At 45.3% G+C, this 26,300-nt stretch overlaps 1 protein-coding gene across 2 annotated transcripts in view; it reads left to right on the top strand.

Moving 5' to 3' along the window:
- The window catches only part of LOC102576203 (aryl hydrocarbon receptor), a 133,723-nt gene extending 120,867 nt beyond the window's left edge, over positions 1 to 12,856 (top strand). For both annotated transcript variants that reach the window (XM_006261672.4, XM_059727152.1), the window contains 2 exons: positions 1,704 to 3,759; positions 8,260 to 12,856. In XM_006261672.4, coding sequence (XP_006261734.2) covers positions 1,704 to 3,759; positions 8,260 to 8,340 — 2,137 coding nt within the window. In that variant the 3' untranslated portion in view covers positions 8,341 to 12,856. The remainder of the gene's footprint in view (positions 1 to 1,703; positions 3,760 to 8,259) is intronic.
- Positions 12,857 to 26,300: the final 13,444 nt, after the last annotated feature.

Raw genomic sequence — 26,300 nt, 5'->3', positions numbered from 1 at the left:
TTTTAATGAAAATGTAATATTAAATTCTGAATATTCAGGTTTAATGTTTTCCTAGTACCCTTAGATTACAAAGCATTTCAGGTGAAAGATTATTATTAGCTGCTGATAGGATGATGATAGTGGAGGTGACTCAGTCCAATGAAATGCAGTGTTTGTACTACTTTCACAGGGTAATCTCACTGAATAAGTAGTCCCCTATCACAGAGCTGGCAGCACAGATGTGGATAGTCCATAATATGTACATTGGACTCATTAATTTTAGTGTGCGATTAACCTGTTTCCCCCAGTAGACTCTTTTGCAAGACATCAGTATAATTCCACACAATTTCCAATGTAAAGAGGAACACAAGTCCTTGTAGACTGTTGCTTTTGAAGACTGGGTGGAGTAGGCATAGCCTCCTAGCACAGTACACTAATCTGCTACTATTTTGTAGATTAGGGTTCTCATTCATTTCCTGCCAGCCTGCAGCCAAACAGAATTTAAGGGAAAGAGTGATACCAAAAGGATGAACAATCAAGTGCCAAGGTAGACAAAGATGGAGAAACATGTGGAAGAGAAAGAAAATGCAATGCAGGATTAGAGATGGAAAGGAGGAAGTAACAGGTGCCTAAATACCTTTAAAAATCTGAGCCTGAGTAAATTGGGAGCACAGGTCCTACTGAAAATCCTTGGCATGTGTCCTTCTAACTCCCAGTGGTTGTTTTGAAACTTTCTCCCTATGTTGGGCATAATCAAAATAAATCTTATTCATAGCTGCTAGAGTTGGAAGGAACCTCAACAGATCATTGAGTCTGATGCCCTGCCTAGGCAGGAAAGAGTGCTGGGGTCAAATGACCCCAGCCAGATGCCTATCCAGCCTTCAAAAGGCCAGGCCTGTTGTTGGGAATGGGATTCAAACCCACGTCTCCAGGGGAGACTGCAACCTGAACGCAGTGCCTGACACCCTATAGAATTAGAAGGTCAAATGCATTGATGGATCAGCTAGTATGTTTAAATACACATAGGGACAAAAGGACAAGCTTTCCTGACTACCAGAGGAACAGTGTAATAAGAAATGAGGGATGCCATTTTCAAAAGTACCCAAACTTTGCCTAATTGTGCTCCTACTTTTAAGTCAATAGTGATGTTTCCATTGACCTCAAAGGCAGCGGTGATTGTTCAACAGTGAGTACCTTTGACAATTCCACTGTATGAAAATACACTTCGGCTAAGGACAGAGTAGCCTGCATTAGGCAGCTGGTTAGACTAGCGGATCTTAGCTGACTAGTTATGAACAGGCCAACTGATTTAGGTACAGCTGGTTGTGCCTTAGGGCAGGGGCATGGACTAACTGTCCCTTCCAGCCTTATTTTCTATGATTCTTACTGGTCTCTTCTGGCCTGTACTTATATAAATCTAAAAGTCTGTGAATAAATTGCTTTTCAGACAGATTGCTTGAGCTAGGTTGAAACAAGCCCCAGCTCCTCAGATCCATTTGTCAGAGTGGGTACAGTTCTTATTTCTGAGCAAGTGAGCCAGTTATACAAACTATGCAATAAAGAGGAGAATTTTAAATAAATCTCACTCCTTCCCAACACCAAAACAGAACGTTGGCTCCTGTCTCGCTCTCCGATTGCTGTGTTTCTTTGTCCAGCCCCACAGACCCTGTTGCACTTTTTCCACTTTTCTCAAGCTTTTTAACATTGCATTCCTGTACCTGCAGAAATGAAGAAGGAGAGGAGCATTTGCGCAAGCGGAGCCTGCAGCTGCCTTTTAGCTTTGCCACAGGGGAAGCAGTCCTGTATGAGAATAACCTTCCAGGATTCCTGGACTCTTTCCAAGCAAAGACAGGGTCAAAGACAAAGAAAGATGCCCTCATGGAACAGGACTCAATAGATCCCAACTCTCTTCTAGGAGCCATGATGAAACAAGATGAATCCGTGTACGTCTCCCATGCCAATAATGTGCCACAACTCTCCTTGGCAGATATCCTTGATGTTGTAGAAGAGCCATGCCAGAATGAAAGAAATGAGGAAGACATCAAAGAAGAAAATAATCCATTCCTGGTCATCATTGAAACTCTCTTTGAGAAGAGCAACATTGATAGTAACATTTGCCAAACTCTGCAGAACTTGGATGTAGATGACCTGCAATTACAGCACTGGGAAGAAACCTTGCTCAACATGGATGTTGATGAGCCAGTGGCCCAGGACTTCCCTAAGCATCCGGGCGATGAGGTGGCCTCCTATGTGGAGGAGATGCTGTATAAGAAGGATAATGGAAAGAATATGGACTTCCCACAGTGCAGTGCGACTGCTTCATCTCAGGCCATTATTCAGCAAATTCCACTGCAACAAATTCAACAAAGTTCTCACCTAAGCACATTTCAGACTCCCCTCAGAAGTAATGTGAAATGCAGTGAGCAAAGCACTCCTCCAGGGTATTTCCAGCACTGCTGGGGGACTGAACCATCAATTTCTATCTCGCCTGTATTCCAGAATCCAATGCAGTTCTTACCACAAAGCACACTAGGCTCTGACCCTCAGGTTCCTCTAGTTGCTGCTACACCCAAAAATTTATTTTCTAAGCCAAAAAAACAAGCACCATTTGACCAACCAGAGTGGCTGAGAGGGAATATTTCTGACCCCTTGGGTTCTGTTAACCAGCCAACTGTTGGAGTTAATAAAATAAATCCTGTAAAGGTATTTCAGCAAAAGGGTACTTCTTCAGTTCCCTTGAAAAATCTCATTCCTAAAAATCAGATGCAGCTGGACTCCAATCTGATTGGCTCAAATCATGCCATTCCCTTAAAAGTGAAACAACAAGACAGGCAGCAGCATGACCCGCTTGTGTCAATGAACTCAGTCATTGGTTTCCATCAGGATAATTCTCCAGGAAGTCACCCTTCAGATATTTGGAAGTCCCCTGTTCAGAATCAGCTGCGAATCAACCCGGTGCAGATGGAGCCACAAGCTGTACTGGCAGACGGCCAACAGAATGTGTTTGGATCACGAGTCGCCAATCCATGGATGTCATCATCACAGACCACCCATTACGCAGGTCAGGGTGTGCAGGGATTTGGTGTAACACAGCATAATGCAATATCTGCTTCTCTTCTGCAAAAATCGAGTCCAGTAGAGTCTGAGCAGTTGTGTGGAAGCCATTCCTTTCCAAAACAGGCAGCTTCACACAAACCTCACCCAATACCAAACTTTTACAAAAAGGAGAAACGACAGATTCTTCAGGCTGAACAGTTGTTAACAGAGCAACAACAGCTGTTGCAAGCAGAGCTACACCATCAGGTGCACTGCAGGCCAGGCCAGATGCGAGACAATGGACTGCCGCTGATCAGCTGCTTGGAATCAAAAATCCAGTCTCACTCTCAGGTGGGAATGCAGCAAATGGACAGTGTTCTTGAAGCTTCACTGAAGTTGTCGTCAAATAGCACCTTACCTAGCAGTGTTGTGCAGTCTCCATGGGAATATGCAAGTAGTGAGCCACCCTTTGAAAACGATGCTGAATTTGCTAAAGCAGCTCATACCACATGCCTTCTGCAGCAACCAAATACTGTGCCCTGCCATGCTGGAAGCAATCCAGAAGCACTGTGTTATTACCAAAGGCCTACAGAAACTGTTTTAGGTTCCTTGATAACTTCTCCCTTGGTAGTTGGCTTGAGAGCAAATTCCTACCCACGTGAACCAAATTTGCCTCCCATGTCAATAACAGAAGGACCATTAAATGGGCAGCAGCAACTTTTCACTTGCAATATTCAGCTCAAGGTAAGGCGGGCTCATGTTAACCAGATTGTTTAAAGTCAGCTGATTTTACATCTTACCAGCAAGGTGTAAAATCAGCTTGGATCTGAAATGATTTAGCTGTGCATGTTCAGTGACAGTAGTTACATTTGAAAAGTAGCTGGTAATTTTGACTTCCTTGTGTTTTGGGGCATCTGATTTGAACATAGAGAGGGACCCTTGGGGCTTCCTGAAAAATCAGGATCTATTAGGGTCTGAAAATTGGCAACCAAGATGGAACTGGTGAGGAAATTTTCAATTACATGGTTTTTGCTGGAAAATGCAGATTCATCAAACGTACAAATTTTACATAGAAACATATCAGCTTTGTCAAGAATGTTTTCCAAGTTCCAGATAAAATTCTGGTGCAAGTGATACCAAAATATGGAGTCCCTTGGGAGAGTTTAAATAGTTTAAATATCCCATGTTTAAATACTTTTTCTGCTTGATTCAGACCTAAATCACAAAGCCACAGGGTCACTGTTTTGATCTCTGGCCCAGTAAGTATTTGTGCAAAATGAAATTGCTTCAACAAAAAAGCTGAGAGAGACTTTTAAAAAAGTCAGTCTCTAAGTCTTACTAACTGCTAAGCAATTGACTTAGTAATTAGTGTCCTCCTGCAACGTAAGAGGCCTAGATTCAAGCCCTGCTCTGGATCAGGGTGTCTCCAACAACCCAGGTGAATGCCTGACCTCTGAGTTATTCTAGGTGAGTCTCTCTCCCTCTCTCTCTCCCCCCTACTCTGTCTCTGGCTGCTCTGATTTCTTCTCTATTTATTTAGGACAGTACTTTCTTCTATTTTCTCTATTGTTGTTAATGAGAATTTATCTCACTGAGGCTATTGCTATCTTTGTATTCATTAAGTCATCTTCTCCTGCAGTTACAAATTTGGAAACATAGCTGCAACTCATAGGGGTCTTGTTATGTCTTTGGTGTTTTAATGGTTGAGTCATTAGTTTATAGATTTAAATAGGAAATTACCACAGCGATATGCCACATTGCTGTTACACCTTTTTTACAGATGGAGGCTTAGGCTCAGAGGAACTGTAAGCAATCTGCTGAAAGTCATACAAAAATGGATAGAAGAGGGAACTAAACCTAAGCATAACCTGGTATCATAGCCATAATCATCTCCTTTGCCTTTGTAGGCTGTTAAGGAGGCTAATTTTACATCCCAGTAAAACATAGGCATTCTGAGCCTTGCTTCTGAATTTTATTGATGCAGGCCACGTACATTTTCTTTTCCTATTTTTGGGACCGTAACTTCGTGAAATTTCATTTTGAGATGAGCTGAACAAAACAGACACAGCCTCTAAGATGTATTTGTATGAACAAGTGTGTCATCGAGTTATAGACTAGCTCCACATCTCCAGGAATAATCTCTCTTCTATTCTTAGTGTAATTTAACATTTTATTCCCTATTTGGTGACCCTTGAATACTTTGGAGTGTGTTACTGAATTGTGAAAACACACACCTAGATTATTGACTCTCTGAAACTAATTTGGAGCCTGCCCATTTTTGCAGGTAGTTTAGTCTTTGTACTTATGTCTTATTTTATGCTCATCTGTAGTGAATTTAATCTGCCCATATAACACTCACAGTTTTATGAGAGAAGAAACCTAACAGCTTGAACATATCCCCTATTTACACCTCTTACACGGGAGTAAAAAATGAATGGCTATACAACGTAAAGCCATGCACTGGTATAAGTTAGTAACATCTGGTGTAACAGTACCATGGGAAAGGCATCAATAAAAACACAGTCTGGTGTTACTTGTCTCTAGTTATCTAGGATAGCTGACAACTCAAAGCAAGCAAGCTGTTATCTGCTTCCCGCCGTCTAGTGGCAAAGCATAGTCTTGTAAAGTTGCACTTGTGGCAGGTATGTTGGATAACTGATTATTGGTGTGTTCTGGATTCCAGTGAATTTAGAACTCTGTAAAAAAAAAAACACAAAACGTGAAGATTATACTTGTGCTCATCTTCGTGTTTTGTCATTATTATCAACATAATTTATTGAATGCCTCCACTCCTAAGACTGATCCTTGAGTACCCTAATCAGATCATAGAAAACTAGAGCTTGAAGGGATCTTATGAGATCATTTAGTCTAGTTCCCTGCTCAGGAAAGGATTATCTTCAGTCAAGTATCTAACCTGAAAATATCCAGGGATGGAAGTTGCATGACTTCTCTAGGTAGCCTGTTCCAATGGCTGACCCCATAGTCTCAAAGTTCTTCCTAATCTCCAACCTCTGCTACAGTTTGAGGCCATTGCTTCTAGTCATGTCCACGACAGCCACAGAGAAAAGTCCATCTTCATCCTCTTTATAATCATCATTCAGGTATTTAAAGATTTATCAACTCCTCCCCTCAGTCTTCTCTTTTCCAGACTAAATAACCCTAGTTCTTTCAGACTTTCCTCATATGTCGTGCTTCCCAGGGCTATAATAAGGATTTATATTTGTATACTGTGTATCTGCCATTTAAACAATCATTTAACCTATTTTGTAGTTTATAACCAAGTTTTTTTCTCTTCACCCTCAGTTTCCTTAAATAGCCCTTAGCAAGGAACATTTCAAAAGCTTTGTAAAAGCAATGACAATTATAGTCACTCAAGCTGAGACATGTATGTCTACATCAGTGGTTCCCAACTGGGTGCCACCAGAACCTGCCAGAGGTGCCACAATGCTGGTGCTGCTACTGCAGAGTGAAATTGCCGTGCATGGCTTGTTTTCAGGAGGTACCTTGGAGCCAAAATGAGAAGTGGCCACAGTGGAAAGGTGTGCCTACTTGCATTACGCTATGGGGGAAGGCTCATCACTGCTGCTGCAGCTCTTTCTGGTTGTGAGGTGCTTCCTGAAGACCAAGATGTACGAGGCAGTTCTACCTGGTGGCAGCAGCACTTCTCTCCAGGTTGCCAGAGCCTTGGGTTGAAACTGCCCCTCCTACCTCAGTTTTGAGAAGGCACATCAGAACTGAACCAGGACAAGCTGCAGCAGAAGTAGTGCGCCTGCTCGCATAATGTAATGCCACTTCTCAGGGCAGCTCTGACATACCTCTCAAAAACAAAGACACCCAGAACTGTCCTATATGCCCTGTGCACCTCTGGTTCTGGGAGACACTGGGCAGGGAAGGGCTGTGGCAAGAGCACAAACTCCTTCCACAACTGGTTTCCTTTTTGGCTCAGCAGGAGATGCACAGAGCAGTTCCACCTGGCAGAGGCAGCAGTGGCAGTGGGGTGATGGATTCAATGCCTAAGATATGAATAAAATAATTATAATGTTTATATTATAATATGCATGATATATTTTAGTATAATATAGATATAAATGTATGTATGTAAAATATATTTTTTAATGGGGTGCTCCTACATTTTTATAAGATTTGGAGGGGTGTCTTGAGTCTAAAAAGGTTGAGAACCACTAGTCTACATTAACCTGTAGAGCCAGACTTGAGGCATCCCAGACTCCCATGAATCTTCTGTATTGTATCTTGTAATCTGCACCAAAGGGATCTGTATTATGCCACTTCTTTCTTGAGCATGGCTCTCAAGCTCCCTTCTGGAGCCCTTCTAGGGACCTGTTTGTAGATGCATAACAGACAGCCCCATCTGGGCTTTTCTCCATATAGACAGAGGAAGTGTGGCACAAGGAGCCTGGAAGTCTGGAACAAGAGATTGTGGGATTTCTGTTGGCAGACTTCTTGTGCTCAAGGCCTACACTTCCAGGTAAGTTCCAAACCCCTTGCAGGTAGCAGTGGAGCAAGTTCACCCAGAAATTCAGCAGAGCCTTTTGGGGTTTGTCTGAATTGTTGCTGGAAGGTGAGCTTACAGGTTTGCAGTCTTGGCTTGCATGGGAGAGAATGAGTTTATATGCCAGTCTGATCTTACCTGGGAATCACATCTAGGATAAATATGAAACTACCTCTCTCCTCTTATAGCCTTTTGCAGCTATGAAGGTAACTCATACCCACATATCTTCTTAATCTACTACTTTTATTCAAATAATCTTACAAGTTACAAAAGCCCAATTTCTCTTGACAAAAGATATGCAAACTGTCCCTATTAAACCAAACACCTCTCTACAATCAGCAACTTATCTTTCATTTTCTTCAAGGGCTATTTTCCCCAGTTCTATTATAGAAGAGAAATTATCTATACCATTACTGTAGCTTCTCAAACTGAAACATGGAGTTTTAGGGTACTTAACAAAAAAGCTCGGAAATCAGGTCTAAATCCAAACAGAAACACATGAAGTCTCAGATTATACATCTGATACAAACAATATTCTCATCATGTATATCCAGTCAAAGCCTGAGATCTAGAAAGTAAATATCTTCTTTTACATCTGTAGCTCGAGGCCATAATACAGTTTAAAAAACTTACCTTCTCCCCTTCCTCCATTCTACTGAGATGCTGATAGGGGTTAATTTTACTTTTTTCCTTGCCTATGACTTGAACTTACTTCCCTTTTTTCTGCTCATCAGTGTCACCAGAATGAAGAAAATGCTCCCATGGAATTCACCCCTGCAGTTGCAAAGGACAGCATGTTTTTCCCAAAACACTGAGAGAGGATGAAGCAATAGAGAAAGATGACTTTGGACAGATGTGGCCTTAAAAATGTTGCCCTTGCCATTTGCAAGACATTAACTCTCATGTAAATATTTCAGTATTTTTTATAATTATTTCTATTGGTGTTGTGCTTTCCGTGTGAACAAATACACATTTCTAAGATGCTCTTCTGTGGATGCCAAAGAGATGCACTTGAATGTTAATTACACTTATGCATTTTGTGCAAAAGAGTCTAAGTCTCTCTAATGCTGCCCTCTGCTCATCCTTCTGAATGAAACCAGCGAGAATTAAGAACCAGTACTCGGATTAAGTGCTAATGCAACCAACTGACAATGCTGGAACAAGTCTTTGGAGTTATTATAATTTTTCCAGGACAGGCAATTATGAAAACAGTGGAGGCATGTCAGAAAAATACCTGAGCTGGTGCAATAGGAATTAAACTTAGGCAGCTGTGTGATCTTATGCTTTAACTCTGATGTACAGAGTTCTAATTTAATGAGGCAAGGGTATGATATGAACAGCAAGGTAAGAATTATTTGTGCTTTACCTCTGGTCCATTTGGAAGGCATGTTTGGTACCACCTGGATGTGGAGTGCAGGCACTTGGAGTCCAGTCTGTGCCTCTGAAGTTTACCACTCAAGTTGGTGACCACGAATGACAAAAGGACGGAGATCAACCCAACACTTCTAAGAGAGATGGTACCTGCCTATACCATACTGACTTATTTAACTTATATATTCAGTATATATTGGGCATAAAGCAGTAATCCTACACGTAAGAAGGGCCAAGGCATATGGCAACTTGTCTTTTGTATTTTTTTGCTTTCCTATCAAAAGCCACAGGTGTCTGGCAGTAGAAGGGGTCAACGGCTGTCAGACATTCTGAACCAACAGACCTTTGTCAACCAATAAAACTTTTCATGAATTGCGATGCACCCTTAACATCAAACTCATCAGGGGAAAGGGAGAAGGAACAGGCTGGTCTGATCTGGGGATTATATACCATGGCCTCATGTGCCACAGTTTGGGAACCACTGAAGTTAACTGACTGACATATTCTATGCAATTGCAGTGACTTCTGTGCAGATGCACAAGGCATAGCTTAGCAAAAAATTAGTTCCAATGTACATGTAAAAAACACAGGATGAAAGTCTTCCTCTTCAAATAGGAGAATCCAGCAGAAGAGTAACTGGGAGGATTTAGCCTGACATCTATTTCCTATTGTGTATCATCATATCTAATTCATTACAGTGGTGGGCTGGTGCCAGACTCTTGCATTTGATCAGAATACTGGTTGACTTAGGGCATGTTTGCACTACCAAAGTGGGGAGTCCAGAACTGCCTCTGCTTGGTTGCTCACTCTTGTTCAGCACATGCCAGAAACATAAGAATTGGATAGTGTGGTAGGTTAAGCAAGTCCTTGATCACATGCCCAGAGCCTCTCCCAGCTTCTCCATTTTGGACATACTTTTTGGCATTTGCTCAGGCCCATTCTAAGCTACCTATATCCCAAATTTCCAGCCTTTGATGATTGCTGACCAGGAGCAAATGAGTGTGATGTCCTTCTCAGCACCATTCCTGAGCTTGCCATAGAAGCAGCAGTGTAGCTGTGTCTTTGGAGATGTTGCTGTAAGCAGCAGCTTCAAAGCCCAACCTATTGATTCAGTATACATATAGAATTTGTAATGTTATTGTGTCATATAGAATTATCAATGTAGCAATGTGCCACTACATGGCAAAAGACCTTTGTATATGTTTCTGCACTTAGTAGTTGTCTATCCCTAATTGCCTATAGGACATTTGGTTATGTGGCCTTAGCCCTTACATGGGCATTCTGAGGGGGGGGAAAAAAAACTAAGCAAGTAGGATGCTTTACTTTATTTTTGTACCTTGTCCTCCGGGATTTTGCACTCAGCCCAATGACTCAGATGGTTCATGAAGCACAGTATGAAATCAGGGATTGAATTTTGTCTTTCTGATCTCTTACATGGTTAGGAAGTATGTACTCCTCCTGAAAACACTTCCACTGATCTGCCAAAGTTCATTTGTTTTTCTACCCAAGCCATTTTCTAATTGTGAAACACAGAACCTTAAAAGCAAGAATTTTGCCAGGTTTAACAGTTTGGTCCATTTTTGTCATGCCATTTATTGTCTGCTATATCAAATGCAGGGGTTCTCACAACCTTAACCAACCTTAAGACATCAATGCCTCTTCTACTGTTCCATCTCTCAGTGAAGTTTGAAAGGTTGTTTGAGTCCCAGGCTGTGTCTGTTCTTTTAGTGGCCCCAATTCAGCAAATAATTTTTGCACATGCTTAAATAAAGTATATGCTTTACATCCATCTCCTTGGACCTCTGTAAGAAGTTAAGCACACAGTTAGGAATGCGTTTAATATTAAGCATGTGCTTAATTCTATCCCTGTTGAGCAAAACACTTAGACCCTTTGCTGAATCAAGTCCTTTGGATTCACAGGGGGGCTATAATAGCCCATTTGCTATCATTTAAGTGAGAGCCGCTCTAATTAAAGTGCTAAAGCATCTCATCCCTGTGTTTCAAAATAGTGGTGGGGGTGCTTGAACTAAAGCTCATTCAGTGAGTTTAAGTGCAAGTGCATCTCCCAGCATTTTATACGTGATATTGATGGATGATACGTGATATTAATAGTCTGCTCTGACACGCTGTAATTGCAGCGTGTCAGAGCAGGCCTGCAGCATGTCTACAGGTACCCTCAGTGTCTTTCATGTTAGAATGACTTTCACTTTAATAAATACCTTAGAGCAGCAGTGACCAACCTGCAGCATGAATGCCACAAATGGTACAGGCAGCCTCTGTGTGGCATGTGGCAGATTGGGGAAGGGGACAGGCAGCACAGCAGCAGGCGGGCAGGAAGCAGTGCAGCAGATTGGGCAGAGGAAGAGGATCAGGGGCACTTGGCAGAGGTGTGGGGCTAATTTGTGGCATGCCTGCCAAAAATGTTTGCTCCACTGCCTTGGAGCTTGGTCTTTCTGAGGCTTGAAGGGCTCTCAATTCTCATTCAAACTGGTGGCAAACCAGTAATACCAAAACAATGACAACTGGTAGCCCTATAAATCCTTAATAAAGCCCCCCCCCAACAAAAGAATAAGAAGAAACAGCATCAGGAATTGCATTGGTTCCAAATGCTTTGGGAGACAAAAGTTGTTTTCTTTTTCACTCCAAATGAAAGTCTCTACATACTATCAAAACTAGGCTGAAAGCTCTAACTATTCCATACCCCAGCATAATGAAAAAGGGCTTCCATGATATTGTCTTGGGTGCAGAAGGCAGTGCCAAATGTATGTTCGTATATGAAAAAGCAGCTCTGAGTTTATCATTTTTAAATTCATACTCCACTGGATTGTTAGAACTGTCTCCAAAGTCTAATTCATTTTCCTGGTGCAAGTGCTTGCCTATCATTCACACCAGTGAGACTGGCCTGAAGTTTCCTAAAGCACTCTGCCTTCAGTCTAGCAAAGTGAAAGCTGACAGGGGCTGCGACTGCTTTCTATAAATACTTTAGGGAGGTACGTGTCTGGGAGAGAGAAGAGTTATTTAAGCTGAAGGACAGTATTGGCACAAGAACAGCTGGGGATAAACTAGCTATTAATAACTTTAGACTGGAAGTTAGAAGACGGTCATGAACTGTCAGAGAAATGACATTCTGCGAAAGTCTTCCAATAGGCTAGTGGGGGCAACAAACCTAACCAGGTTTTAAGATGGCACTTGATCATTTCCTAAAGGGGACTATATGATGTGACTGCTTCCAGACTCAATTACATGGGTCTTTTCAAGTCCTTGTCCCTGTGCTTTTGGAAAACCTTCCCTCCCTTGGTACTCTGTGGCCTTGCTTACAGAAGTTGTGCCATGAACTGTACTGGTATCGTGAAAAATAACATGATTCCTGCCACCTCCCAGTATGGATGCAGTTTAACTGGTATAATTCTCTAGCAGGCATAACTATTCCAAAACAAATGCTATGTAAAGAGTAGATCTTAGCTATCTGTAGACTAAAAAGTAAGAAAACAAGAACTTACGTGTTACAACCAAGACAGCTACAATGTCAGAAATATAGGTGTATATACTGTTGATCAGAGTTCAGAGAAGAGAAGACTTTTTTTTTTGTATATCTAAAACCTCACTCTGTTACTTTATGTCTTTATATATGTTTGTATATGTATATTATATATAAAAATTGTTGGCGCATACTTTTACACTTAATGATTTCTTTGTATGCTGTATGTAGGTGAATGAGTTTGGGGGGTGGGAGAAGAGATTGTACTGAAAGCTAACCTGCTTTGTTATATATTAAAATGCAATTAGCTTTGTACTGATTGTGCCTTAAAAGTGTTCCTGAGAGAGGCATCAGAGAAATAATGGAGAGACTGCTCTGTGAATCCAGAGAGCTGCTTGTCATGCTAACATGTAACAAATACATTTAAGAAGTCTTTTTTTATATATTAAAGCATTAAATGCTAATATATCTATTACAAACACCATTAGAGTTAGAAAAGTAGTTCTGTAAAACAGGCATTGGCTGGGAATGTTGGGGGCAGCCCATTTGAGAAAGTTTTGCCAGTGGGGACTTAAATCTTACAACAGTGGTTTACAAGCTTTGTAGACTTCAGGCACCCCTTCATAACTTTTCAGAATTTAGTAGCACCCCATTTAAAAAATAATGTATTTATTACAGCATATAGAAAATAATGTAACTGGAAATATATTTTTAAACCAACTGGAAACAGCATGCATAAGCAAAGAAACTATTATAATCTTATTATAATGAATGCAGCATTTGATCCCAGGGGTGTCCTCATTGAGAATCACTGCTCTGGAAAGCTACTATTATGGCTCCTGACAGCATGGAGGCTGGACACCTCCATCTTCATATTACTGGAGGAGTGCTATGAGGCACAGAGGCTAAGGGTCAGATTCCATCTCATTCTGAAGGTGTCTAAATGGAACTTAGGAATTTAAGTATGAGGTTTAGAAATTTGATTATTTTTTTAATGAAAAGTGAGATTCCTTCTAGGAACCGGGGTTTTGTGCAGAACTTCATCTACTCTAAGTTTCATACTAAAACCACATGCTTGGTGCAAATCACTCATTTTTGATGTAGTGCCTAAATAAGGACTGGGGAGGGAGAAGAAAATGAAGGGACAGCCCTAAAAAACAGGGAGAGGGAAGGCTCTCTCTGCAGGACAGACATGCCTTTGCAGGGAGGCAGGGGTCCTGCCATGGGAAGGGTCTTACCAGTACCATGCAGTGTAGCATGGCTGGACAGCAGCCTCCATTTCACCCCCAAGCCCCGGTTACAGATTGCTTTTGGGAAGAACTTCCTGGAATGAGGTGGCCTTACTGCTTTTCCTGAGACTGGAAAAAGGGCCAGCTCCCCTACATGTGATCTCCTGCCACTCCTATCTTCACAACCACAGCTTTAACCTGTTCTTGGAAAGGAAAGCAAGGCCAAGGGCCTTTCCTGAGCCCTAAAGAAAGTGGGATTCTGTACTGTGAATTATATTGGTTTATGCTGCAACCACTTCCCTCTATAAGCCCACTTAGGCTAGGGACAGAAGTTACATATAAACTAGTTTAAGTAATCAGAAACTGGTTTAAGACTAACAGAACAGAAGTTCAGTGCACATAAACCAGTTTCAGAATGGCTGAAACTGGTTTAAGATAAACTTGGTTGAATATAGTATCAGACTTAACTGATTTGGGTCAAACCCTCTATGTGACACTGGTCAGGCCGCAGTTGAAGTACTGCATCCAGTTCTGGGCGCCAGCAGGCAATGGGAGAGTCCCTGTTCCCCCAAGCACTACCAGGAGTGCCAAGAAATAATGGTCACAAGCTGGCAGAGGGTAGATTTAGGCTAGATATCAGGAGGTGCTACTTCATTGTCAGGGTGGCTAGGATCTGGAACCAACTTCCAAGAGAAGTGGTGCTGGCTCCTACCCTGGGGGTCTTTAAAAGGAGGCTAGATAAACACCTTGCCAGGGTTGTTTGACCCCAGTACTCTTTCCTGCCATGGAGGGGGTTGGACTTGATGATCTGCTCAGGTCCCTTCCGACCCTACCAACTATGAAACGATGAACCCTTCCTGGTTGAAGTTAAATCACAGTCCCCAAGCATCCCAGCATGCTTTCGAGCCCTGGGCTGTGCTGTGCTGTTTGGTCTAGCAGAGAGAAGCAGAGACTGCCCCCCATCCCAGGCCAACCCTACCTGGGGTCTGGGGCCAGGGAGGGATGTTAAACTTCCCTTCCCCCAAGTATAGAGCTGCCCTGCCATGCCCCCCTCCCCTGCCAAAAACTTACTGCTGGCTGCTGGCTCTACAAATCCCAGAGGAACCTGGAATCAGGAAAAGGTAATGTTGAGCAACTCTGCAGAGTCCTGCTGTCGTGATTGTGGACTGCAAATCCCAGAGACCTTGGGGGCAGCAGGAAGAGGAAGCAGACATAGCCCGTGCTGGCTATGTGCTGGACTGTGTTTAAACTGGTTGAGTTAAACTAGTGCAGAAACTGTGTGTAGATTACAGTATTTCCTGTCCAATGTTCAGAAACTATGAGAAGACCCCACTATCTTGAAACTGGTTTAACTATGACGTTATTAATAAAAATAATCAGGTTGGGTGCCTTTTATTTTTTTCCTCTGGTTTCTAACCGGTTTGAGACACCACAAGAGGCACACTGAGAACAAAAAAAAGTTCCCATGCAGCATGGGCTCAAAATTTGATACCTGGATTTCCAGGTATCAAATGGGAAACAACCCAGAAAAAAAGTGGCACAGGGCACAGTTCCCTACCATGCCCTGAGGCAAGCCGGGGCTCGGGGTTCTGACCTCCAGAGAAGCTCTGGCATCTGGCGTCTCTCTGGTGCCCCCTGCTGCCCTAGCATGCTGCATTCACATGCAGAGCAAGCAAGAGCAGTGCAAGGCTGTGACCCAGGCACTGTCCCCAGTAAGTAGGGACTGGGGGGGGTGGGGTTTGGGGGGGGACTGTAGATGTGTGGAGGTTGTGTGGGGGTGGGAGGACTGGTCAGGGGGTGTGGGTCCTCTGCAGGGCCCATAGCGCCCCCCACCCCCCGCCAGAGCAGCAGTGGCCATGGGTGCTGCTGCAGCCAGAGTCCCCCCATGGTGCAGCACGGCACTAGCCACCTCAGAGCCAGCACCACCTGTGCCGCTTGGCGCAGGCTTGGTACAGCGTGAACCCTGCAGCTTCAGGCAGCACTGGGGCTGCTCAGGCTGTCACCTAGGGCCTGGCCCTGCTCACAGGGACCACGTCACACTGGGCCAGGTCCTGCCTCCATGGAACTGGCCTGGCTCGACGGCGCACAGGGCCCGTGGTGGCAGACTCTGACCTGGCACAACACATGGTCCCTGTAAGCAGGGCCAGGCCCTGGGTGACAGCCTGAGTAGCCCTGGTGCTGCCTGAAGCTGCATGGCTCCATACAGAATCAGGCTGGCCTTGTGACACACAGCACAGGCAGCACCAAGTCTGATGCAATTAGGGCCGTGTTGCACCACTGGAGCCTCTGGCCCCATGGCTGGTGCTGCTGCAGAGGGTGGTGGACTCTGTGAGGGGGCAGTCCATGTGCTATATGGGGAGGGGCTGCAGCCTGTGGGGGGGGCAGGGGACCCACTCCTCCTGAGCAGCCCCCCACCATCCACAGTCCCCCCACAATACCCACATCCAAGCCACACCCACAAACCCCTCACCCACAAACCCCCTCACAAGCCCTATACCCCCCCAAACCTCACCCCCACAAACCCTACACGTACCCACAAACTCTCCACAGCCTCCCCCCCCCCCCAATTGGTTTACACTTGTAAATACATCAATAAAACATTGCCCAACTGATCTCTCTCTATATAGTGGCATTTCATTTTAACAGTGGAAGAACACTATTTTGGGTATTTTAATGAGAGAATTTGGGTTTCCTATCAGAGTATTTGCAATTTGTAAACAGGAAGCACCAGGATCTCTGCTGGTGAGAAAAATGGCAAGACCCATGCAGAGGAGCCTGTCCAGGGCCAGCACTGCGGACCCAGCTGGAGGGCAGACGAGGCGACTAACCTCTTGACCACTTGGGGCCAAGAAGACATGTTTTGACAGTTCAAAGGGAGCCACCACAAGGAGCACATCTGGGCAATAGCTTCCCAGATGGCAAAGAGAGGGCACCTCATCCGAATCTGGCAGAGGCGCAGCCTTGGGGCTGCAGGTCCAAAGGGCAGATTCTGTTGCAGGTGGCAGCAGGTCACAGCCAAGCAATAGGCTGCACTGCCAGACTGCTGCAGTGGGTAGAGGGTGCAGGGCCCACTCCAGGTTAGGGCTGCTTCAGCAGTCCAGCTAGCACAAGGGGGAGTGTCCCCAGACACCAGTTGGCCAGGCCCCAGAAGCTCTTGTCTATTTGTGTCATCCCATTATCATGGTCCCCAAGGCCCACCTGGCTAACTAATAGCCCCTATGGTATGGGGGCTAATGCGTGAATGAAGCAACAAAATTCTTGGGACAACAGAGGCAAAAAACAGGATGGGAGTGTCATGTGGGCCAACCAGTCAAAACATGAAAATGAGTGCTCCTGAGGGGGACACCGAGCAGAGCTCCCCTGGTCCATGCCCACTGGTCCTCAAAAGCACAGGTGCTGGCCCCGGGCTTTAGCTCCCCCTGCCTGCATGTCTGGGAGGAGGTGGGCAGGGTTATTTTGCCCCAAATGGCACAACTTGTCCCACACCAAAGTGCATGTCTGGGCATTTGTGCTGAGGCAAAAATCCCTGGCTCAAATTTGTGCCGCTCCTATTTGAGCTGCTGCAAGCACATGTGCCTGCAAGTGTGGACACATCCTTAGGGTATACTCTGGTCATGTTTTCAAGCTTTTCTCCACAACCATGGGGAAGAGACCCTGCCCTTTTTTTTCTGAAAGGAAAGGCTACGAGTGCTATGCGTTCACATGACTCCAGAAGCTGGGGCTTTAAGAAACTTACCAAATCCCTGAAGTCAGACAAAAAGCAGGGTAGAGATGCACCTTCTAGACTAACTAAATCAGATGCATCACCTTTCTGATGTATAAGCATCTAACGAAGTGAGTTCTTGCTCATGAAAGCTGATGCATCTCTGATTCAGTTAGTCCATAAAGCGCATCTCTCCCTAACTTATACCAAATCCTATGGCACTCATGATGAATATTATGAGAGTTGTCAATTCTAGGGCTTAAATTTAAATGAAAGCAAAATCCTGTCCTCATGTGATCTTGATCGTGTCAAGTGCTGCCATTGAACTAAGTGGGAACTAAGTGGTAAAACTCCCCTGACATCAGTAGAACCATAGTGGCCTACTCAGTCTCCCCACCCCCCCTCCCCCTTTCCTCATTTATAAAATGGGACCATACATACACTGCAGGACTGTTATAAAGTGGGATTAATTAGTCCTTGTAAAGGCATTTGTTTCATATGGAAAATCCTATAGATATTCAAAGCCTCTTTCAGCAGCAGGGACTTAGAGCAGCACACTGTTGCAGCAAGCATTTGAGATGGGATGCTGGTGACATGCTGTGGTGACTCATGCAGTGGCTGTGTGAGTAGCCCAAATGAAACTAAAATAGTCCTTGAAATGGAAGGTTCAAACCACAGGCATTTTCTCTTTTGCCTACTGTTATCAAGCTCTGCTCTTTACGATGCAGCACTCAGTGCCCTGTGGTCACTCAGTTGCTCCTATGGACAACATACTTTATGCAACACAGAGCAGTTTGTTCCGTAACGTGGGATTAGATTTGTTTACCCAGCGTGTTGGGTTTTCTTAGCTTCCTTTTTGTTTTTAACATTCCAGGTCAAAAAGAAGCATGTGCCTCAGACTGTGCACTCGTGCTGCCAATGAATATATACACAAGCTACCTCCAGAGAATATTATTCAGATTACAGAATCCAGTCCTTTAAATTCCAGAAATGCCACTTACAGTTGTCCTCACAACCTTAATTTAGGCCCTTGGGCATCCAACCTGAATGAGGTAGGGAGTTCTTGGGAAAAAAATAGTATGCTATCTTGTAATTATAAACAGCCTTAATGCACACACACAGGGGTTTGCATGGGCTTCAGAAGTTCCAGAAACTATGAAGTATTCCAGAGCTTTTTTTTCCTTTTGCCATCTTGTAGCTTCTCTGATGTTGGACAAGTCTTGAAAAGTTAGAGCATTGAAAAAGACTTGGGGGGGGGGGGGGGGGAAATCACCACATTCGTATTGTTACATTCAGTGGGATAACAGAAAAAGAAAAGGAGAATGGGTGAAAATAAAATTGTAATTTTCCCCCCAAAATAATATATTAAAAAAATCTGGAACAATGAATGATGCTAGTGACTCTAGCTCATTGGTTCTCAATTTGGGTATTGCAATACCCATCTGAGAGATGCCCTGACACAGGTGCTACTGCTGCCATGGCAAAAGCCAGGTAAAACTGCCTTGCATGCTCTTCCTGCATTAGGGCTCTGATTTAAAGCAGGCAGGAGCTAGTTGACACTGTAGCCCTTCCCAATCAGACTCCCCAGCCTTAGGCCCTAATTATTGTATTCTGGGACTAGATGAATAATAGTTTCCTATTCGCTTCATCCACACGATTTTTAGAGATCTCTATCATAGGCTTTCTTGGCCTTCTTCTTCCCAGACTAAAGTCCTAGCCTTTTCAATGTCTCTTGGTTACAACAGCTGCTCTATACCTCTGATTATTTCTGCTACCCTTCTCGGCACCTTTTCTAATTCTACTTCACCTTTTTTAAGATGTGGAGATCAGAACAGCAGTTAGTAGTCAAGGTATGCGTGCACCATGCATTTATACAGTAGCATAATGCTGTTTGCCATTTCATGCCCTTCCTGGGCTGCCTGTGTAGCAGCCACAGGGGGAACTTCTACCTGGAGGCAGCAAAACCCAGATGAGAACCATTGAGATAATTTGAGTCAGCAGCAACCTTGTTTCTCAACTGGGGATGCCACCAGATTTAAAAGAGTGTGGGGGAGGGTACCTGGACCCTGATAAGGATGAGAACCACTGCTTTAGCTGATGGACTCAGCTCCATTAGCACACACTTTATAATTGAGTGGTGCTCATTCCCCAATCCATGTTCCCAGCAGATCTGTCACTGCATTTTACTTTCCATTTCTCATCTCCCCATGCAATACAATATTGTAAAATGGTTCTTAGTCCTAAAAGGACCCAATCCTACTATCCCCTTGCATTCAAAGCTCCCTTTTCCTTTAAGAGGCAATCAAAATACACATGGAGAACATGGTCAGGACCTCCGTATTCTTCATAGTCATTCATGCCCCACATACAGTGTTTGTAGGATAAAAAAAAGCCTAAAATATCCCTTTAAGAAAACCTTGCTGCCTATGAAGGCTGTGGCTAGATCCCTCCTGGATTTCAGTCTCTTCCCGTGCTTTGCTCCTCTTGTCCATCCCTGCCTTCTCCCTCAGTATCTCTCATGTTACTTTCACAATCTCTTTGCTCTCTTACCTCTTTATTCCCTGTGCTGTATCCATTATCTTTCCCAGTGGGTTTGATAGGAGCTAGTGGTGCCAATGCAAGAGATGGAGAACAGGTCCCATATTCTCTTGCCTCCAGGGTGTCACTCATTGGGTGTAGCTACCTGGTTCTTCACTAACCTGCTCCACCTGGTGGCCAAAAGCTAAATTTTCATTTTAGATCAAGTTACACCTTACAGTTAGACAGTACTAAAGGCACTTAAACTGTGAGCATCTGCATGTAAAAGCTTGTTCACACATGCTATGTGCCCTCTGAGCCTCTCCAAGTTATGGCACTTAAGGCAAGGGTTAACTCTGGGCTGTGTTACCTAGCATATGTTTGGGTTAACTTGTCTTCTCTATAGAGATAGAAAAGAAAGAGCAATTTTCACTTCTCGAGGCTGCACCATTCCCAGCTCCCTCCCCATTCAGAGCAGCGTGAGAGAGAGAGAACCCAGGTATCCTGGCTCCTAGTCACACCCTGCTTGCCTAGGAGCAAGTCAGAGCTGTGCAGGCAAAAAATGTATTAACCCTTAATATGCAACTACACACAGCATGTTCACAGATCTAGTATGATCTAAATGTAATGTGTATCGTGTTACTTCTTCCTTTGTGGAGCCAACCTCAGGACAGCTTACCCAGAGCTGGTGCAGCTGACTAAAAACAACCCCCCAGTATCAAATTATCCTTAAAGGTGTTGTCTGCACCCATGGCCTGAATCTCCACAGCCCCAAGTCTCAGCTGTAGAAAGCTATGGTGGGAGCATGAATCATTCATGATAAAGGAAGAATCACTTTGTGGGATGTTTGCCCCAGAGACCATCTTTTGGGGCCTGCTCCTCAAAGCAAAAAGTAACAGTGCTTTGGTTCTACATGAAACCTCAGATGCAGGGGAAGGACAGGGTTACTCCCCTACCTCCCATTGCTTGCTGTCAGGGGAAACTTGTTTCCCATTCCAGAGCTTTGGGACTGGATCTCCCTGTGTTGGTTTCACCAGTTCCTTTGTGATTGCCCGGGAGAGAGTGTCAGATGCATCCTGCTTAGCTCTGGATTGCTACAGTGCTGGCTGGTTGCTGGTTTGGAGCTGCCTGACCCCATCTGCAGCCTGTCCCACTCTGCTGATACTTTGCCTCCCTCTTTCACTATATCTGTATACTTTTCCTTCATTGCCTCTTCCCTCCATCTCCATCCTCTGCCTGGCAGAGCCACAGTGACTCCCACTCATCCTGTGCACAGCTGACATGGCAACAACATGTAAAGATTTCTGTCCCATTCCCTCAATGAAAACAAACTTCTGCTCACAGCTAGGGGGGCCAGCTTTACAAAGGCAAGGTCCCCACTGGTTTTTGTAGTGCTGGCACTAGCTGTGCCTGTCACTCAGGACAGGAAGTACAGTCTAGATTAGGAAGGAGTGCAGCATCTGGTGCTGACAGCAGCACCCACATCTCAGGCAGCATGCCTGGCAGCCACTAAGGCATAGATCAGAGCATCGGCACAGGGTTCTAGTGGGAGGGGAAGAAACTAGTTATAGTCCCTTATAAGCATCCTATGTGCTTCTGCAATAAGATGGAGCATGGAGGAACGATGGCCTGATGGATGAGATTCTATCCCTGGCCTTAGGACAGCTGTGCTCTGCCACAGGTTCCTTGTGTGACCTTGGCTACACCCACCTCACAAGAAAGGAGCCCCCACATAGCATGAGATCAACAGACAATCTGTTCTCCATCTCTAGCAGCAGCAAAGCCTTGGCATGCAATTGTATGAAAACTTCAGTTCTGCTGGACTTTGCTCGCCACTGTTAGCAGAAATGGCTATGCCACTTCATACTCATCCCCTTCTGCAGGCCCTGGAGTCAAACAAACTAGTTAGAAACCAGCTTAACCAGCCTATAACAAAAAGGTCTCATTTCCTAAGCATGCTCCTGCTCAGACAATCTGCCTGCCTTGCCTCAATTTCAGAAGACCAGCCCAACAACCCTAGAGCATTATGATACCTTCAGAGGGGAAAAAAAATACATCAATCACCCACTGTTGTACTAGAGGGTATTTTTCTTCTGAAGTGAAAGGATACACACCTAACACCAAGTTATGGGGGAGTGTGGCCATGCCAGAAGAAAGGTTGCAGATATAGGCAGACCTGGACAGGCTGGAGAGTTGGGCAGACTGGAGCCAAATGAAGTTCAACACTGTACACTGGATGGAGCACTGTTAGGTGCTCCATCTGGGGGTCTTCATTACATTTGGCAATGATTGGCACCCAGTTGAGGACCTAGTTAATGCACATGTCCACACCAGGGCAGCAGACTCTTCAAACGTTCTACCAAAATAGCAGGGTCTGTCTACCCCAGTAATTCTCAACCAGGGTGCCACGCAATATTAGCATGGCTAGGTATGCAAACACCTACACATGATTCACAACATAAACCCAGAGATTTCACATAGGCATCCATAGTGCAAAAAATGTTCTGATCTGTTGTGGGCTTTCTGGATTCTTTGCAACAGAAGAATTGCTATATTATTTTTCCATCATCAAGAAGTGGATGAAATGTAAGACCTGGCATTTTCCAAGGGGGACCTTGAGTCTGCTGAGGTGTGCCTCAAGTCTAAAAAGCTTAAGAACCACTGATCTGGTTCACTACCCACTCCTGGTCTAAGTCAACTGCAGAAGTGAGGTTGTCAGGATTCTCTGGGACACTCCAAGTGCCACTCCTGAGCTCACTGGAAATGTAGGTGCTGAACAAACTGCTGAGACACCCCTCAGGATATCCTTACCTCTTCTTTTCCAAGGTTGATGAGTGCAGAGCAGAAGTAGGTAGGCAGAGGTTACTTCTTTGGCCTCATGTCTAAATACTCTTGCTGTAGTGTAGATATACTTAAGGTGAAACGTCAGACGTCTCGAGCCCTCATTCTGTGGAGGAAGCCCTCATGTGTAATGAGGCCACATAAGAGCCCTGGGCCCAGCTGGTCCCAGTTTGAGGATCAAGGGCAATTCATCCCCTGAGGTAGCAGATGAACAGGTACCATGTGTCCCACTTGCCCAGCTGGTCCTAGTGGGGCAATCAGGGTGGCCAGCCCTCTGAGGCCACAGGCAACAGGTCTTATCTGCTTCAGCCTTAAAAGCTAGGCCTACCTCTCAGTATTCTGTCTGGGCAAAGACTTAGGTACTTATTCATGACCTACCTTTTTATTTACTTTATGGATCTCTGGCTCTGATTCTTGTCTCACCCTGACTTTGCTCTGACACTTAATTCTGGTTTGGACTCCAGGGTCACCCTGAACTGACCTTGGAACTGGCTGCTGGTCCCCCCTTACTCTGCCTTTGGATTCCTGGCTCCCTGGGAACCTGTCCCTTGGACTTTACCTGCATATCACGTGATCTTCCCTGATTGCCCATGCCATGATTCTGAACACATAGTAGAAAAAGTACAGACCTAGCTGATATTTATTTTGGTAACGTTTCCGTAGATCACTTCCTAAGGCAATTTCTCCACTCCTTTAGGAGAGGACAGGGGAGATAGGGGTGGATAAGAGGCCCCTTCCAAGATATGATCATCACTGTAATGCAAAGATGACAGGTCAACCCCCTGACCCTACTGACTTGCTTGCAGAGGCATTTATTTACTAAGAGTTGGCATTTTCCAAGGGGTGCCTTGAATCTAACAAGTTTGAGAACCACTGCTTGAGAGTATATGAACAGGGCATGTCTACAGTGATCCATCCTTTGTCATACTTTCCCTGGCATCAACTATCATTGGTATAGGCATGTCAGAGAATACATTTGATAGATCCACTGAGAACTATGAAATATAACAGTCCCTTATAAATTTGTCTAATCCTATTTTGAACCCTGGTAACTTCATTGGCTGTCCTCTAGTTCTTCTGTTGTGGGACTAGATAAATAATGGCTCCCTATTCACTTCACCTACACCTTTAATGAGTTTTAGAGACCTCTGTCATATGTCCTCTTGGCTGCTTTCTTTCCAGACTTAAGTCCTAGTCTTTTCAATGTCTTCTGGTTACAGTAGCTGCTCTGTATACTTTTGATAGATTTTTGCTACCCGTCTCTGTACCTTTTATAATTTTACTACTTTTTTTTTTATGATGTGGAGATCAGAACTTCAGGTAGTAGTGAAAATATGGGCGCACCGTGTGTCCATGCCCCATTCCCTTCTTAACAGGGAAAAATGGGGGGTGGGGAGAAGATTGAGATGGTGCTGCTACAAAGGGAGAAGTGACAAGGCTTCAGGACACCCAGTAGGGAATTTGCTCTTTTAATGGATTGTATGTAGAAAGCATTGAAACACTATAGTGATGTGCAGCAGAATACATAAGAAAACAGCTAGCAGCCTAGACACCTGGAAACAGCCTCAAAGCTTTCATCTCTCCCAGTGCACACACATTTTAAAATGAAAACGCATGCAATGTTACAGCTGAGAAGAGTAAATGTTTGTGTGCGGGTGGATCATGAAATAAGCCCAGATGTGAGAAAGCTAGTGCTGTCTGAAGGGGTTTAGCCAGCAAGCATATTGGGTCCAGATCCTTGGCTGATGTAAGGGACTGTTGTGCTTTTGAAGCAGTGCCCTGACCACACTGATTCACAACACCTGAAAGGGAAGCTCCCTTCAATGCCAGATTTCCAATGCCAGGGAGAGGGATCTCCCTGGTCTTCATTGCTTTCTTTCATAGTCCTGGCCAACTTCTGGCCTTAAAGCCTGTTTATATCAGCTTTATGGAACTGTTCTGCCTTGGTTGTCATCACCTTTCCACCCTTGGTTTAAAACTAACAAAAGAAAGTTCTTTTCACACAGCGTGTCATTCAAGTATGGCACTCATTGCTACTAGATAAGCTGAAAGTTTAGCCAGATTCAAGAAGGGATCAGACCAATCTTTGGAGGAAAGGAGCATGGGAGTTAGGGATGCAGCCTCTGAATGAGAACTTCCTGGATCTTAAGTGCTGGAGGCTGCAAGTGAGAGGGGAACAGTGGAAAAAGCCCTGGTCATACACACTTCACTCTCCTTGTCAACATCAACTCTCTGCCACTGTGCAACACAGGCCTGTTTGGTACGCAGAAGAGACGTGGGTAGGTGCCCATACAGGAACACTTCTGTTTGTAGAGGGGGACTATCAGGTGGGCACCAACAAACTCCTTGGGACAATTTAAAACAAGAACAGGGATGGGTATGAGAGTCGGAGGTAGATAATGAGTGCTTTGATGGGTATGCCAAGCAAAGCACACTGGCCAGTGCCTGCTGGACCGCCAACAAGTCCAAGGAGCTAGTGAATGGACCCTGTCTGGTCAAACACTGCACAGAAACGTGACTGGAAGATGGCCCCACAGTCACTGAGGGCTTCTGGGCCGGAGCCTCCTTCCTGGTCAGACAGATGGCAAGCTTGGCCAGGGCCAGGAGAAGGCTGACCAGTAGGTCCTGAGATGTGATGTAGGCCTTTTGATGTGCCAATCTGGAATGTGTGCCAATGCCTACTAAGTAGAGTTAAAAGATGCTCTTGATAAAGGTGGAGGAATTAAGGGCATGTCAGTAGTTACTTGGGCCAAATGAAAGGTAGAACCTGGATGGCAGCAAGGGGCAGAAGTGGACAAGGAGTGCTCCCAGCAGGGGCACCAGCCTGCTCATGAATAACTTGTGTCCCCAGAGCCTGATGTGTCCCCAGAGCTTGCAGGCAGTGGCGGTGGGGGCATAGTGGTGGCGGCGAGCGGGGAGATCCTGCAGGCGGCCGTGGCGGTGTCAAAAGTGGGGAGGTGGGAGGTGAGTGGCAACCGGCAGTCGGCAACTATCTGCAGACTCTGCCGGCAATGTTGGTGGTGGCCAGTGGCAATTGGTAAGTGCCCACAGATGTCACTGGCAGTGTCAGCAGCAAGGGGGTGGTGGCGAGTGGTGACTGCCCGCAAGCACCGCTGCCAGTGCTTCTTTCAGGGGGTGCACCGCCAATCTCCGGGGGTGCAGGTGCACCTGCGTGCACCCCCTACGTGTCACCAATGGGCCCGCCAACAAGTCCAAGGAGCCAGTGGATGGACTCTGCCCAGGGACATGCCAGGGTCCGCCCTGGGCACACCCTAGGGCCAGCAGGAGGCTGACCAGGAGGTCCCAGGTTGCAGCCTGAGGCTGAAGCGGGTTCCTTACTCCCGGTTCCTTTCCCAAAGTCAACTTTTACCCAGCTCAAGGTCCTGAAAGGGCCTGGCCCCGCCAGCTGACCTGCCCTTGCTGCAGGATGCTGTTTCCCCCTTGTTTTGTTTCAGTTTATGGGCAAGCACACAGCCAGCGCTGCCAGTCCGTCGTGCCCAGCCCGACTGGGGCGAGGGGCAGGGGGAGCAGGCGCCCCAGGCCGCGGGGCGGGGCGGGGCGGGCGGAGGCGGTGCCGGCAGGGTGTGCGGCCCCGCCGAGTGCCGGCCAGGCGGAGCCCGAGCGCCCCGGCGCTGC

This window comes from Alligator mississippiensis, chromosome 4 (genome assembly GCF_030867095.1).
Source record: "Alligator mississippiensis isolate rAllMis1 chromosome 4, rAllMis1, whole genome shotgun sequence".
Classification (NCBI taxonomy): Eukaryota; Metazoa; Chordata; order Crocodylia; family Alligatoridae; genus Alligator; species Alligator mississippiensis.
The sequence above is the reverse complement of the archived record's forward strand: the minus strand, read 5'-3'. Positions and strand labels throughout refer to the sequence as shown.